The sequence below is a fragment of the Salvelinus fontinalis genome, unplaced genomic scaffold (genome assembly GCF_029448725.1).
Source record: "Salvelinus fontinalis isolate EN_2023a unplaced genomic scaffold, ASM2944872v1 scaffold_0001, whole genome shotgun sequence".
NCBI classification, from domain to species: Eukaryota; Metazoa; Chordata; class Actinopteri; order Salmoniformes; family Salmonidae; genus Salvelinus; species Salvelinus fontinalis.
The window spans coordinates 1,448,988-1,467,275 of NW_026600210.1; the positions used below are offsets into that span (position 1 = coordinate 1,448,988).

The window sequence follows — 18,288 nt, forward strand, 5'->3', positions numbered from 1 at the left end:
ATTCCACCTGGAATAAACAACATTATGGGACTGAAACCACTCCACCTGGAATAAACAACATTATGGGACTGAAACCTTTCCACCTGGAATAAACAACATTATGGGACTGAAACCACTCCACCTGGAATAAACAACATTATGGGACTGAAACCATTCCACCTGGAATAAACAACATTATGGGACTGAAACCACTCCACCTGGAATAAACAACATTATGGGACTGAAACCATTCCACCTGGAATAAACAACATTATGGGACTGAAACCACCTGGAATAAACAAAATTATGGGACTGAAACTTGATATGAGGACAGTGTCTACAGTACCTGAGTATTTAACTTGATATGAGGACACATGGTGTCTACAGTACCTGAGTATTTAACTTGATAAGGACACACGGTGTCTACAGTACCTGAGTATTTAACTTGATATGAGGACACACGGTGTCTACAGTACCTGAGTATTTAACTTGATATGAGGACACATGGCGTCTACAGTACCTGAGTATTTAACTTGATATGAGGACACATGGTGTCTCCAGTACCTGAGTATTTAACTTGATATGAGGACACATGGTGTCTACAGTACCTGAGTATTTAACTTGATATGAGGACACATGGTGTCTACAGTACCTGAGTATTTAACTTGATATGAGGACAGTGTCTACAGTACCTGAGTATTTAACTTGATATGAGGACACATGGTGTCTACAGTACCTGAGTATTAAACTTGATATGAGGACAGTGTCTCCAGTACCTGAGTATTTAACTTGATATAAGGACACATGGTGTCTCCAGTACCTGAGTATTTAACTTGATATGAGGACACATGGTGTCTACAGTACCTGAGTATTTAACTTGATAAGGACACATGGTGTCTACAGTACCTGAGTATTTAACTTGATATGAGGACAGTGTCTACAGTACCTGAGTATTTAACTTGATATGAGGACACATGGTGTCTACAGTACCTGAGTATTTAACTTGATATGAGGACACATGGTGTCTACAGTACCTGAGTATTTAACTTGATATGAGGACAGTGTCTACAGTACCTGAGTATTTAACTTGATATGAGGACAGTGTCTCCAGTACCTGAGTATTTAACTTGATATGAGGACACATGGTGTCTCCAGTACCTGAGTATTTAACTTGATATGAGGACACATGGTGTCTACAGTACCTGAGTATTTAACTTGATATGAGGACAGTGTCTACAGTACCTGAGTATTTAACTTGATATGAGGACAGTGTCTACAGTACCTGAGTATTTAACTTGATATGAGGACAGTGTCTCCAGTACCTGAGTATTTAACTTGATAAGGACACACAGTGTCTACAGTACCTGAGTATTTAACTTGATAAGGACACATGGTGTCTACAGTACCTGAGTATTTAACTTGATATGAGGACACATGGTGTCTACAGTACCTGAGTATTTAACTTGATATGAGGACACATGGTGTCTACAGTACCTGAGTATTTAACTTGATATGAGGACACATGGTGTCTACAGTACCTGAGTATTTAACTTGATATGAGGACAGTGTCTACAGTACCTGAGTATTTAACTTGATATGAGGACAGTGTCTACAGTACCTGAGTATTTAACTTGATATGAGGACAGTGTCTCCAGTACCTGAGTATTTAACTTGATAAGGACACACAGTGTCTACAGTACCTGAGTATTTAACTTGATAAGGACACATGGTGTCTACAGTACCTGAGTATTTAACTTGATATGAGGACAGTGTCTACAGTACCTGAGTATTTAACTTGATATGAGGACACATGGTGTCTACAGTACCTGAGTATTTAACTTGATAAGGACACATGGTGTCTACAGTACCTGAGTATTTAACTTGATATGAGGACACATGGTGTCTCCAGTACCTGAGTATTTAACTTGATATGAGGACACATGGTGTCTACAGTACCTGAGTATTTAACTTGATATGAGGACACACGGTGTCTACAGTACCTGAGTATTTAACTTGATATGAGGACACATGGTGTCTCCAGTACCTGAGTATTTAACTTGATATGAGGACACATGGTGTCTCCAGTACCTGAGTATTTAACTTGATATGAGGACACATGGTGTCTACAGTACCTGAGTATTTAACTTGATAAGGACACATGGTGTCTACAGTACCTGAGTATTTAACTTGATATGAGGACACATGGTGTCTACAGTACCTGAGTATTTAACTTGATAAGGACACATGGTGTCTACAGTACCTGAGTATTTAACTTGATATGAGGACACATGGTGTCTACAGTACCTGAGTATTTAACTTGATATGAGGACACATGGTGTCTACAGTACCTGAGTATTTAACTTGATATGAGGACACACGGTGTCTACAGTACCTGAGTATTTAACTTGATATGAGGACACATGGTGTCTCCAGTACCTGAGTATTTAACTTGATATGAGGACACATGGTGTCTCCAGTACCTGAGTATTTAACTTGATATGAGGACACATGGTGTCTACAGTACCTGAGTATTTAACTTGATATGAGGACACATGGTGTCTCCAGTACCTGAGTATTTAACTTGATATGAGGACACATGGTGTCTACAGTACCTGAGTATTTAACTTGATAAGGACACATGGTGTCTACAGTACCTGAGTATTTAACTTGATATGAGGACACATGGTGTCTACAGTACCTGAGTATTTAACTTGATATGAGGACACATGGTGTCTCCAGTACCTGAGTATTTAACTTGATATGAGGACACATGGTGTCTACAGTACCTGAGTATTTAACTTGATAAGGACACATGGTGTCTCCAGTACCTGAGTATTTAACTTGATAAGGACACACGGTGTCTACAGTACCTGAGTATTAAACTTGATATGAGGACACATGGTGTCTACAGTACCTGAGTATTTAACTTGATAAGGACACATGGTGTCTACAGTACCTGAGTATTTAACTTGATATGAGGACACATGGTGTCTCCAGTACCTGAGTATTTAACTTGATATGAGGACACATGGTGTCTCCAGTACCTGAGTATTTAACTTGATATGAGGACACATGGTGTCTACAGTACCTGAGTATTTAACTTGATAAGGACACATGGTGTCTACAGTACCTGAGTATTTAACTTGATATGAGGACACATGGTGTCTACAGTACCTGAGTATTTAACTTGATATGAGGACAGTGTCTACAGTACCTGAGTATTTAACTTGATAAGGACACATGGTGTCTCCAGTACCTGAGTATTTAACTTGATATGAGGACACATGGTGTCTACAGTACCTGAGTATTTAACTTGATATGAGGACACATGGTGTCTACAGTACCTGAGTATTTAACTTGATATGAGGACAGTGTCTACAGTACCTGAGTATTTAACTTGATAAGGACACATGGTGTCTCCAGTACCTGAGTATTTAACTTGATATGAGGACACATGGTGTCTCCAGTACCTGAGTATTTAACTTGATATGAGGACAGTGTCTACAGTACCTGAGTATTTAACTTGATAAGGACACATGGTGTCTCCAGTACCTGAGTATTTAACTTGATATGAGGACACATGGTGTCTCCAGTACCTGAGTATTTAACTTGATATGAGGACACATGGTGTCTACAGTACCTGAGTATTTAACTTGATAAGGACACATGGTGTCTACAGTACCTGAGTATTTAACTTGATAAGGACACATGGTGTCTACAGTACCTGAGTATTTAACTTGATATGAGGACAGTGTCTACAGTACCTGAGTATTTAACTTGATATGAGGACACATGGTGTCTACAGTACCTGAGTATTTAACTTGATATGAGGACACATGGTGTCTCCAGTACCTGAGTATTTAACTTGATATGAGGACACATGGTGTCTACAGTACCTGAGTATTTAACTTGATATGAGGACACACAGTGTCTACAGTACCTGAGTATTTAACTTGATATGAGGACACATGGTGTCTCCAGTACCTGAGTATTTAACTTGATATGAGGACACATGGTGTCTACAGTACCTGAGTATTTAACTTGATATGAGGACACATGGTGTCTACAGTACCTGAGTATTTAACTTGATATGAGGACAGTGTCTCCAGTACCTGAGTATTTAACTTGATATGAGGACAGTGTCTCCAGTACCTGAGTATTTAACTTGATATGAGGACACATGGTGTCTACAGTACCTGAGTATTAAACCTGATATGAGGACACAGTGTCTACAGTACCTGAGTATTTAACTTGATATGAGGACACATGGTGTCTCCAGTACCTGAGTATTTAACTTGATATGAGGACACATGGTGTCTACAGTACCTGAGTATTAAACCTGATATGAGGACACAGTGTCTACAGTACCTGAGTATTTAACTTGATATGAGGACACATGGTGTCTACAGTACCTGAGTATTTAACTTGATATGAGGACAGTGTCTCCAGTACCTGAGTATTTAACTTGATAAGGACACATGGTGTCTACAGTACCTGAGTATTTAACTTGATATGAGGACACATGGTGTCTACAGTACCTGAGTATTTAACTTGATAAGGACACATGGTGTCTACAGTACCTGAGTATTTAACTTGATATGAGGACACATGGTGTCTACAGTACCTGAGTATTTAACTTGATATGAGGACACATGGTGTCTACAGTACCTGAGTATTTAACTTGATATGAGGACACACGGTGTCTACAGTACCTGAGTATTTAACTTGATATGAGGACACATGGTGTCTACAGTACCTGAGTATTTAACTTGATATGAGGACACATGGTGTCTACAGTACCTGAGTATTTAACTTGATAAGGACACATGGTGTCTCCAGTACCTGAGTATTTAACTTGATATGAGGACAGTGTCTCCAGTACCTGAGTATTTAACTTGATATGAGGACACATGGTGTCTACAGTACCTGAGTATTTAACTTGATATGAGGACAGTGTCTCCAGTACCTGAGTATTTAACTTGATATGAGGACACATGGTGTCTACAGTACCTGAGTATTTAACTTGATATGAGGACAGTGTCTCCAGTACCTGAGTATTTAACTTGATATGAGGACAGTGTCTCCAGTACCTGAGTATTTAACTTGATATGAGGACACATGGTGTCTACAGTACCTGAGTATTTAACTTGATATGAGGACACATGGTGTCTACAGTACCTGAGTATTTAACTTGATAAGGACACATGGTGTCTACAGTACCTGAGTATTTAACTTGATATGAGGACACATGGTGTCTCCAGTACCTGAGTATTTAACTTGATATGAGGACACATGGTGTCTACAGTACCTGAGTATTTAACTTGATATGAGGACACATGGTGTCTACAGTACCTGAGTATTTAACTTGATAAGGACACATGGTGTCTACAGTACCTGAGTATTTAACTTGATATGAGGACACATGGTGTCTCCAGTACCTGAGTATTTAACTTGATATGAGGACACATGGTGTCTACAGTACCTGAGTATTTAACTTGATAAGGACACATGGTGTCTACAGTACCTGAGTATTTAACTTGATATGAGGACACATGGTGTCTCCAGTACCTGAGTATTTAACTTGATATGAGGACACATGGTGTCTACAGTACCTGAGTATTTAACTTGATAAGGACACATGGTGTCTACAGTACCTGAGTATTTAACTTGATATGAGGACAGTGTCTCCAGTACCTGAGTATTTAACTTGATATGAGGACAGTGTCTACAGTACCTGAGTATTTAACTTGATATGAGGACAGTGTCTCCAGTACCTGAGTATTTAACTTGATATGAGGACACATGGTGTCTACAGTACCTGAGTATTTAACTTGATATGAGGACACATGGTGTCTACAGTACCTGAGTATTTAACTTGATATGAGGACACATGGTGTCTACAGTACCTGAGTATTTAACTTGATATGAGGACAGTGTCTACAGTACCTGAGTATTTAACTTGATATGAGGACACATGGTGTCTACAGTACCTGAGTATTTAACTTGATATGAGGACACATGGTGTCTACAGTACCTGAGTATTTAACTTGATATGAGGACACATGGTGTCTCCAGTACCTGAGTATTTAACTTGATATGAGGACACACGGTGTCTACAGTACCTGAGTATTTAACTTGATATGAGGACACACGGTGTCTACAGTACCTGAGTATTTAACTTGATATGAGGACACACGGTGTCTACAGTACCTGAGTATTTAACTTGATATGAGGACACACAGTGTCTCCAGTACCTGAGTATTTAACTTGATATGAGGACACATGGTGTCTCCAGTACCTGAGTATTTAACTTGATATGAGGACACATGGTGTCTACAGTACCTGAGTATTTAACTTGATATGAGGACAGTGTCTACAGTACCTGAGTATTTAACTTGATAAGGACACATGGTGTCTACAGTACCTGAGTATTTAACTTGATATGAGGACACATGGTGTCTACAGTACCTGAGTATTTAACTTGATAAGGACACATGGTGTCTACAGTACCTGAGTATTAAACTTGATATGAGGACACATGGCGTCCAGGATGATCTCCTGGGTGATGGTGCTCTTATCACTGATCCTGAGAGTGAAGGTCACACTGCCTCTCAGTCCTCCTGGAGATGCTATCTGGACAGGAGACACCACCTCTACTACCGGCTTCCTATAGGGAAGGTCAGAGGTCAGAGTTAGACCCCCTGGAGATGAGACCTGGACAGGAGACACCACCTCTACTACCGGCTTCCTATAGGGAAGGTCAGAGGTCAGAGTTAGACCTCCCGGAGAGGAGACCTGGACAGGAGACACCACCTCTACTACCGGCTTCCTATAGGGAAGGTCAGAGGTCAAAGTCAGACCCCCTGGAGATGAGACCTGGACAGGAGACACCACCTCTACTACCGGCTTCCTATAGGGAAGGTCAGAGGTCAGAGTTAGACCCCCTGGAGATGAGACCTGGACAGGAGACACCACCTCTACTACCGGCTTCCTATAGGAAGGTCAGAGGTCAGAGTTAGACCCCCTGAAGATGAGACCTGGACAGGAGACACCACCTCTACTACCGGCTTCCTATAGGGAAGGTCAGAGGTCAGAGTTAGACCCCCTGGAGATGAGACCTGGACAGGAGACACCACCTCTACTACCGGCTTCCTATAGGGAAGGTCAGAGGTCAGAGTCAGACCCCCTGGAGATGAGACCTGGACAGGAGACACCACCTCTACTACCGGCTTCCTATAGGGAAGGTCAGAGGTCAGAGTTAGACCTCCTGGAGATGAGACCTGGACAGGATACACCACCTCTACTACCGGCTTCCTATAGGGAAGTTAGAGGTCAGAGGTTAATCGTTAGGATTAGACCCTCTGGAGATGACACCTGGGCCGGACACTCCACTTCCACCGCAGGCTTCCAATAGAGGACACACGGGCACTGTGGTCTAACAGAGTAACTAACTACATATACTGGCCCTGTGGACTAACAGAGTAACTAACTACATATACTGGCCCTGTGGTCTAACAGAGTAACTAACTACATATACTGGCCCTGTGGACTAACAGAGTAACTAACTACATATACTGGCCCTGTGGTCTAACAGAGTAACTAACTACATATACTGGCCCTGTGGTCTAACAGAGTAACTAACTACATATACTGGCCCTGTGGACTAACAGAGTAACTAACTACATATACTGGCCCTGTGGTCTAACAGAGTAACTAACTACATATACTGGCCCTGTGGACTAACAGAGTAACTAACTACATATACTGGCCCTGTGGTCTAACAGAGTAACTAACTACATATACTGGCCCTGTGGTCTAACAGAGTAACTAGCTACATATACTGGCCCTGTGGTCTAACAGAGTAACTAACTACATATACTGGCCCTGTGGTCTAACAGAGTAACTAACTACATATACTGGCCCTGTGGTCCAACAGAGTAACTAGCTACATATACTGGCCCTGTGGTCTAACAGAGTAACTAACTACATATACTGGCCCTGTGGTCTAACAGAGTAACTAACTACATATACTGGCCCTGTGGTCTAACAGAGTAACTAACTACATATACTGGCCCTGTGGTCTAACAGAGTAACTAACTACATATACTGGCCCTGTGGTCTAACAGAGTAACTAACTACATATACTGGCCCTGTGGTCTAACAGAGTAACTAACTACATATACTGGCCCTGTGGTCTAACAGAGTAACTAACTACATATACTGGCCCTGTGGTCCAACAGAGTAACTAACTACATATACTGGCCCTGTGGTCTAACAGAGTAACTAACTACATATACTGGCCCTGTGGTCTAACAGAGTAACTAACTACATATACTGGCCCTGTGGTCTAACAGAGTAACTAACTACATATACTGGCCCTGTGGTCTAACAGAGTAACTAACTACATATACTGGCCCTGTGGTCTAACAGAGTAACTAACTACATATACTGGCCCTGTGGTCTAACAGAGTAACTAACTACATATACTGGCCCTGTGGTCTAACAGAGTAACTAACTACATATACTGGCCCTGTGGTCTAACAGAGTAACTAACTACATATACTGGCCCTGTGGTCTAACAGAGTAACTAACTACATATACTGGCCCTGTGGTCTAACAGAGTAACTAACTACATATACTGGCCCTGTGGTCTAACAGAGTAACTAACTACATATACTGGCCCTGTGGTCTAACAGAGTAACTAACTACATATACTGGCCCTGTGGTCTAACAGAGTAACTAACTACATATACTGGCCCTGTGGTCCAACAGAGTAACTAGCTACATATACTGGCCCTGTGGTCTAACAGAGTAACTAACTACATATACTGGCCCTGTGGTCTAACAGAGTAACTAACTACATATACTGGCCCTGTGGACTAACAGAGTAACTAACTACATATACTGGCCCTGTGGTCTAACAGAGTAACTAACTACATATACTGGCCCTGTGGTCTAACAGAGTAACTAACTACATATACTGGCCCTGTGGTCTAACAGAGTAACTAACTACATATACTGGCCCTGTGGTCTAACAGAGTAACTAACTACATATACTGGCCCTGTGGTCTAACAGAGTAACTAACTACATATACTGGCCCTGTGGTCTAACAGAGTAACTAACTACATATACTGGCCCTGTGGTCTAACAGAGTAACTAACTACATATACTGGCCCTGTGGTCTAACAGAGTAACTAACTACATATACTGGCCCTGTGGTCTAACAGAGTAACTAACTACATATACTGGCCCTGTGGTCTAACAGAGTAACTAACTACATATACTGGCCCTGTGGTCCAACAGAGTAACTAACTACATATACTGGCCCTGTGGTCTAACAGAATATAACTACATATACTGGCCCTGTGGTCTAACAGAGTAACTAACTACATATACTGGCCCTGTGGTCCAACAGAGTAACTAACTACATATACTGGCCCTGTGGTCTAACAGAGTAACTAACTACATATACTGGCCCTGTGGTCTAACAGAGTAACTAACTACATATACTGGCCCTGTGGTCTAACAGAGTAACTAACTACATATACTGGCCCTGTGGTCTAACAGAGTAACTAACTACATATACTGGCCCTGTGGTCTAACAGAGTAACTAACTACATATACTGGCCCTGTGGTCTAACAGAGTAACTAACTACATATACTGGCCCTGTGGTCTAACAGAGTAACTAACTACATATACTGGCCCTGTGGTCTAACAGAGTAACTAACTACATATACTGGCCCTGTGGTCTAACAGAGTAACTAACTACATATACTGGCCCTGTGGTCCAACAGAGTAACTAACTACATATACTGGCCCTGTGGTCTAACAGAGTAACTAACTACATATACTGGCCCTGTGGTCTAACAGAGTAACTAACTACATATACTGGCCCTGTGGTCTAACAGAGTAACTAACTACATATACTGGCCCTGTGGTCTAACAGAGTAACTAACTACATATACTGGCCCTGTGGTCTAACAGAGTAACTAACTACATATACTGGCCCTGTGGTCTAACAGAGTAACTAACTACATATACTGGCCCTGTGGTCTAACAGAGTAACTAACTACATATACTGGCCCTGTGGTCTAACAGAGTAACTAACTACATATACTGGCCCTGTGGTCTAACAGAGTAACTAACTACATATACTGGCCCTGTGGTCTAACAGAGTAACTAACTACATATACTGGCCCTGTGGTCTAACAGAGTAACTAACTACATATACTGGCCCTGTGGTCTAACAGAGTAACTAACTACATATACTGGCCCTGTGGTCTAACAGAGTAACTAACTACATATACTGGCCCTGTGGTCTAACAGAGTAACTAACTACATATACTGGCCCTGTGGTCTAACAGAGTAACTAACTACATATACTGGCCCTGTGGTCTAACAGAGTAACTAACTACATATACTGGCCCTGTGGTCTAACAGAGTAACTAACTACATATACTGGCCCTGTGGTCTAACAGAGTAACTAACTACATATACTGGCCCTGTGGTCTAACAGAGTAACTAACTACATATACTGGCCCTGTGGTCTAACAGAGTAACTAACTACATATACTGGCCCTGTGGTCTAACAGAGTAACTAACTACATATACTGGCCCTGTGGTCTAACAGAGTAACTAACTACATATACTGGCCCTGTGGTCTAACAGAGTAACTAACTACATATACTGGCCCTGTGGTCTAACAGAGTAACTAACTACATATACTGGCCCTGTGGTCTAACAGAGTAACTAACTACATATACTGGCCCTGTGGTCCAACAGAGTAACTAACTACATATACTGGCCCTGTGGTCTAACAGAGTAACTAACTACATATACTGGCCCTGTGGTCTAACAGAGTAACTAACTACATATACTGGCCCTGTGGTCTAACAGAGTAACTAACTACATATACTGGCCCTGTGGTCTAACAGAGTAACTAACTACATATACTGGCCCTGTGGTCTAACAGAGTAACTAACTACATATACTGGCCCTGTGGTCTAACAGAGTAACTAACTACATATACTGGCCCTGTGGTCTAACAGAGTAACTAACTACATATACTGGCCCTGTGGTCTAACAGAGTAACTAACTACATATACTGGCCCTGTGGTCTAACAGAGTAACTAACTACATATACTGGCCCTGTGGTCTAACAGAGTAACTAACTACATATACTGGCCCTGTGGTCCAACAGAGTAACTAACTACATATACTGGCCCTGTGGTCCAACAGAGTAACTAACTACATATACTGGCCCTGTGGTCTAACAGAGTAACTAACTACATATACTGGCCCTGTGGTCTAACAGAGTAACTAACTACATATACTGGCCCTGTGGTCTAACAGAGTAACTAACTACATATACTGGCCCTGTGGTCTAACAGAGTAACTAACTACATATACTGGCCCTGTGGTCTAACAGAGTAACTAACTACATATACTGGCCCTGTGGTCTAACAGAGTAACTAACTACATATACTGGCCCTGTGGTCTAACAGAGTAACTAACTACATATACTGGCCCTGTGGTCTAACAGAGTAACTAACTACATATACTGGCCCTGTGGTCTAACAGAGTAACTAACTACATATACTGGCCCTGTGGTCCAACAGAGTAACTAACTACATATACTGGCCCTGTGGTCCAACAGAGTAACTAACTACATATACTGGCCCTGTGGTCTAACAGAGTAACTAGCTACATATACTGGCCCTGTGGTCTAACAGAGTAACTAACTACATATACTGGCCCTGTGGTCTAACAGAGTAACTAACTACATATACTGGCCCTGTGGTCTAACAGAGTAACTAACTACATATACTGGCCCTGTGGTCTAACAGAGTAACTAACTACATATACTGGCCCTGTGGTCTAACAGAGTAACTAACTACATATACTGGCCCTGTGGTCTAACAGAGTAACTAACTACATATACTGGCCCTGTGGTCTAACAGAGTAACTAACTACATATACTGGCCCTGTGGTCCAACAGAGTAACTAACTACATATACTGGCCCTGTGGTCTAACAGAGTAACTAACTACATATACTGGCCCTGTGGTCCAACAGAGTAACTAACTACATATACTGGCCCTGTGGTCCAACAGAGTAACTAACTACATATACTGGCCCTGTGGTCTAACAGAGTAACTAGCTACATATACTGGCCCTGTGGTCTAACAGAGTAACTAACTACATATACTGGCCCTGTGGTCTAACAGAGTAACTAACTACATATACTGGCCCTGTGGTCTAACAGAGTAACTAACTACATATACTGGCCCTGTGGTCTAACAGAGTAACTAACTACATATACTGGCCCTGTGGTCTAACAGAGTAACTAACTACATATACTGGCCCTGTGGTCTAACAGAGTAACTAACTACATATACTGGCCCTGTGGTCTAACAGAGTAACTAACTACATATACTGGCCCTGTGGTCTAACAGAGTAACTAACTACATATACTGGCCCTGTGGTCTAACAGAGTAACTAACTACATATACTGGCCCTGTGGTCTAACAGAGTAACTAACTACATATACTGGCCCTGTGGTCTAACAGAGTAACTAACTACATATACTGGCCCTGTGGTCCAACAGAGTAACTAACTACATATACTGGCCCTGTGGTCTAACAGAGTAACTAACTACATATACTGGCCCTGTGGTCCAACAGAGTAACTAACTACATATACTGGCCCTGTGGTCTAACAGAGTAACTAACTACATATACTGGCCCTGTGGTCTAACAGAGTAACTAACTACATATACTGGCCCTGTGGACTAACAGAGTAACTAACTACATATACTGGCCCTGTGGTCCAACAGAGTAACTAACTACATATACTGGCCCTGTGGTCTAACAGAGTAACTAGCTACATATACTGGCCCGGTGGTCTAACAGAGTAACTAACTACATATACTGGCCCTGTGGTCTAACAGAGTAACTAACTACATATACTGGCCCTGTGGTCTAACAGAGTAACTAACTACATATACTGGCCCTGTGGTCTAACAGAGTAACTAACTACATATACTGGCCCTGTGGTCTAACAGAGTAACTAACTACATATACTGGCCCTGTGGACTAACAGAGTAACTAACTACATATACTGACCCTGTGGTCTAACAGAGTAACTAACTACATATACTGGCCCTGTGGTCTAACAGAGTAACTAACTACATATACTGGCCCTGTGGTCTAACAGAGTAACTAACTACATATACTGGCCCTGTGGTCTAACAGAGTAACTAACTACATATACTGGCCCTGTGGTCTAACAGAGTAACTAACTACATATACTGGCCCTGTGGTCTAACAGAGTAACTAACTACATATACTGGCCCTGTGGTCCAACAGAGTAACTAACTACATATACTGGCCCTGTGGTCCAACAGAGTAACTAACTACATATACTGGCCCTGTGGTCTAACAGAGTAACTAGCTACATATACTGGCCCTGTGGTCTAACAGAGTAACTAACTACATATACTGGCCCTGTGGTCTAACAGAGTAACTAACTACATATACTGGCCCTGTGGTCTAACAGAGTAACTAACTACATATACTGGCCCTGTGGTCTAACAGAGTAACTAACTACATATACTGGCCCTGTGGTCTAACAGAGTAACTAACTACATATACTGGCCCTGTGGTCTAACAGAGTAACTAACTACATATACTGGCCCTGTGGTCTAACAGAGTAACTAACTACATATACTGGCCCTGTGGTCCAACAGAGTAACTAACTACATATACTGGCCCTGTGGTCTAACAGAGTAACTAACTACATATACTGGCCCTGTGGTCCAACAGAGTAACTAACTACATATACTGGCCCTGTGGTCCAACAGAGTAACTAACTACATATACTGGCCCTGTGGTCTAACAGAGTAACTAGCTACATATACTGGCCCTGTGGTCTAACAGAGTAACTAACTACATATACTGGCCCTGTGGTCTAACAGAGTAACTAACTACATATACTGGCCCTGTGGTCTAACAGAGTAACTAACTACATATACTGGCCCTGTGGTCTAACAGAGTAACTAACTACATATACTGGCCCTGTGGTCCAACAGAGTAACTAACTACATATACTGTCCCTGTGGTCTAACAGAGTAACTAGCTACATATACTGGCCCTGTGGTCTAACAGAGTAACTAACTACATATACTGGCCCTGTGGTCTAACAGAGTAACTAACTACATATACTGGCCCTGTGGTCTAACAGAGTAACTAACTACATATACTGGCCCTGTGGTCTAACAGAGTAACTAACTACATATACTGGCCCTGTGGTCCAACAGAGTAACTAACTACATATACTGGCCCTGTGGTCTAACAGAGTAACTAACTACATATACTGGCCCTGTGGTCCAACAGAGTAACTAACTACATATACTGGCCCTGTGGTCTAACAGAGTAACTAACTACATATACTGGCCCTGTGGTCTAACAGAGTAACTAACTACATATACTGGCCCTGTGGTCTAACAGAGTAACTAACTACATATACCTGAGTTCAGTAGGCTCCAAACTGCCTAAACAGGGAAGGATTATCTGAACTTGTCCAATAAGAGTGAGTCCTAATGGACACTGTTGTATCAGCCAGCCTGATGAAAACAGGAAACAGGATGTTCTCTCTTCTCTCACCGTGTCTGTAGGTGGTAGTCCATCACGTCCCAGGCGTCCCAGTACAGAGGAACATCATCAAAGATCACAAACTGGTTCCCACTGCATCCGTGAGATATCGCCTCTCTGGAACACACGCAGAGGAGAGAGAGAATGGTTTCATTCTCGCTGTGTGTGGTCTGTTCTGTATGCAGGTACAGCCTTGGCCTTTTCACCCTGCATTGTTCTTAGTCTCAGGCTAAACTGGCCCTGGGCTAGCTTAGCCTGTGTTCAAACAGGCATTTAGTAACCATGGGCTAAGTATTCACACTGGTATGCCAAAGCCCTGGGCTAAGGATTCACACTGGCATGCCAAAGCCCTGGGCTAAGGATTCACACTGGTATGCCAAAGCCCTGGGAAAAGGATTCACACTGGTATGCCAAAGCCCCGGGCTAAGGATTCACACTGGTATGCCAAAGCCCTGGGCTAAGGATTCACACTGGTATGCCAAAGCCCTAGGCTAAGGATTCACCCTGGTATGCCAAAGCCCTGGGCTAAGGATTCACACTGGTATGCCAAAGCCCTGGGCTAAGGATTCACACTGGTATGCCAAAGCCCTGGGCTAAGGATTCACACTGGTATGCCAAAGCCCTGGGCTAAGGATTCACACTGGTATGCCAAAGCCCTGGGCTAAGGATTCACACTGGTATGCCAAAGCCCTGGGCTAACAGACAAACACACGTGACCAACATTATATCTCTACAATATGTCCTCTTGGTTCTAGCAGTGATGGTTTGTATAAACCTTGGTGTCTAGCTGTCTGAGATGCGATCCTGTACAGAGAATGCTCTGCATGGACAGAGATTCTTTACTTTTGAGGAGATGCGATACTCCATTGAAATCGTATTGACGCCCATTGTGTACGTTGCCCATGCGTTGTCAATGGCCTGCTCGGTGCATTCTGGGAGATTTTGGGACAAGCAGAGCTCTCCATCGAGGAGTGAATGGGAGTCAATTGGGCGTTAGCTCCCAAAAAAAAAAACATTAGCATGAAGCATGAACATTGCAAATCTTGTCCGAGATGTGAGATAATGAACTTGTTTCCGGTAATATCGTATAGCTTTGGAATCGTGACATTACGTCATTTCGAAGGAAAATAGGCAGGTTTCTCGACTCATACCGTGACTTTGTCCTTCCCGCTGTAGAGTTTCAGTTGACTAAGATGTTAGCCTGCCTGCATAGAAACCGTTTTTGTTAGCCATAGCAACTAATGTTTTTCCAGGGATAAATGTATTTTTTTTGTGGGGGGGGGATTTTGTCTTCAGATGGAAGGATGAAATAGTATAATGTCCTTATTAAAATAGCATGCAGAACGCATCACAGGCATATGCACATTAAGTGAAAGGGAAGCTTTTGTGATTGGACAGTGAAAATTCAGATTTCTTGATCCCCGTTTCACACTGGCCATTTTAGCACAGTGTTTCTGGGGCTAACCCTAGTCCGGAGCAGGGACAGATAGCAGGGACAGATTGATCTTAGCCCACTTTAGAATGTGCAAGTGTGAACACTCGCTTAGCCCCGGGCTAAAATCCCCCTTAGCCCAAGGCTGAGGAGGCTCTTATCCGCAGGGCCGAGGAGGCTCTTATCCGCAGGGCCGAGGAGGCTCTTATCCGCAGGGCCGAGGAGGCTCTTATCCGCAGGGCCGAGGAGGCTCTTATCCGCAGGGCCGAGGAGGCTCTTATCCGCAGGGCCGAGGAGGCTCTTATCCGCAGGGCCGAGGAGGCTCTTATCCGCAGGGCCGAGGAGGCTCTTATCCGCAGGGCCGAGGAGGCTCTTATCCGCAGGGCCGAGGAGGCTCTTAGTTACAGGGCCGAGGAGGCTCTTATCCGCAGGGCCGAGGAGGCTCTTATCCGCAGGGCCGAGGAGGCTCTTATCCGCAGGGCCGAGGAGGCTCTTAGTCACAGGGCCGAGGAGGAGGCTCTTATCCGCAGGGCCGAGGAGGAGGCTCTTATCCGCAGGGCCGAGGAGGCTCTTATCCGCAGGGCCGAGGAGGCTCTTATCCGCAGGGCCGAGGAGGCTCTTATCCGCAGGGCCGAGGAGGCTCTTATCCGCAGGGCCGAGGAGGCTCTTATCCGCAGGGCCGAGGAGGCTCTTATCCACAGGGCCGAGGAGGCTCTTAGTCACAGGGCCGAGGAGGCTCTTAGTCACAGGGCCGAGGAGGCTCTTAGTCACAGGGCCGAGGAGGCTCTTATCCGCAGGGCCGAGGAGGCTCTTAGTTACAGGGCCGAGGAGGCTCTTATCCGCAGGGCCGAGGAGGCTCTTATCCGCAGGGCCGAGGAGGCTCTTATCCGCAGGGCCGAGGAGGCTCTTAGTCACAGGGCCGAGGAGGAGGCTCTTATCCGCAGGGCCGAGGAGGAGGCTCTTATCCGCAGGGCCGAGGAGGCTCTTATCCGCAGGGCCGAGGAGGCTCTTATCCGCAGGGCCGAGGAGGCTCTTATCCGCAGGGCCGAGGAGGCTCTTATCCGCAGGGCCGAGGAGGCTCTTATCCGCAGGGCCGAGGAGGCTCTTAGTCACAGGGCCGAGGAGGCTCTTAGTCACAGGGCCGAGGAGGCTCTTAGTCACAGGGCCGAGGAGGCTCTTAGTCACAGGGCCGAGGAGGCTCTTAGTCACAGGGCCGAGGAGGCTCTTAGTCACAGGGCCGAGGAGGCTCTTATCCACAGGGCCGAGGAGGCTCTTAGCCACAGGGCCGAGGAGGCTCTTAGCCACAGGGCCGAGGAGGCTCTTAGCCACAGGGCCGAGGAGGCTCTTAGCCACAGGGCCGAGGAGGCTCTTAGCCACAGGGCCGAGGAGGCTCTTAGCCACAGGGCCGAGGAGGCTCTTAGTCACAGGGCCGAGGAGGCTCTTAGTCACAGGGCCGAGGAGGCTCTTATCCACAGGGCCGAGGAGGCTCTTAGTCACAGGGCCGAGGAGGCTCTTATCCACAGGGCCGAGGAGGCTCTTAGTTACAGGGCCGAGGAGGCTCTTAGGTGCAGTGTGAACGCGCCTTCCGAGGATGGGATTTTACCTGTTAGTCTGGACCAGGTACAAGGAAGCCAGGCATCCATCCTTATTAACAACAGCACGTAGTATCCCATTCTCCATGAGGACGGTACCGTCAGCCTATAGAACAACATTCAAACTAAGATTATTTTACATTTACATTTAAGTCATTTAGCAGACGCTCTTATCCAGAGCGACTTACAAATTGGAAAGTCCATACATATTCATCCTGGTCCCCCCGTGGGAATTGAACCCACAACCCTGGCGTTGCAAGCGCCATGCTCTACCAACTGAGCCAAACACGGGACCGGGATTATCAACGGAAAGCGGCAAATAAAAGTGGCATTTTCAAATAACGAAATAATAAAGAACTATTCCCATGAATCAAATGAAATGTCCGAGCTATGTATTTACCTGAACTTTGACAGAGACCAGAGGGACAGGTTTGGTAGCAGTGGCATCACGGACCGAAACTACGGCAACACTGGGGACTGTCACCAGAGCTACAGAATAACACAGGAATAACATTTATGTTCACAACGGCAGACATCTTTATTTTGAACCTTTATTTAACGTGGCAAGTCAGTCAAGAACAAATTCTTATTTACAATGACGGCCTACCAGGGAACAGTGGGTTAACTGCCTTG

At 44.2% G+C, this 18,288-nt stretch overlaps 1 protein-coding gene across 5 annotated transcripts in view; it reads right to left on the bottom strand.

Annotated features, from left to right (window-relative positions):
- The window catches only part of man2c1 (mannosidase, alpha, class 2C, member 1), a 119,641-nt gene that overhangs the window by 32,213 nt on the left and 69,140 nt on the right, over positions 1–18,288 (bottom strand). For 4 of the 5 annotated variants that reach the window (XM_055910023.1, XM_055910024.1, XM_055910025.1 and 1 more), the window contains 4 exons: positions 18,056–18,144; positions 17,667–17,761; positions 14,644–14,748; positions 6,490–6,646 (listed from right to left, as the gene is read on the bottom strand). In XM_055910023.1, the coding sequence (XP_055765998.1) occupies positions 6,490–6,646; positions 14,644–14,748; positions 17,667–17,761; positions 18,056–18,144 (446 nt within the window). Of the gene's footprint in view, positions 1–6,489; positions 6,647–6,839; positions 7,213–14,643; positions 14,749–17,666; positions 17,762–18,055; positions 18,145–18,288 lie in introns of those variants that run through there. The other variant, XM_055910026.1, reaches the window with a different exon arrangement.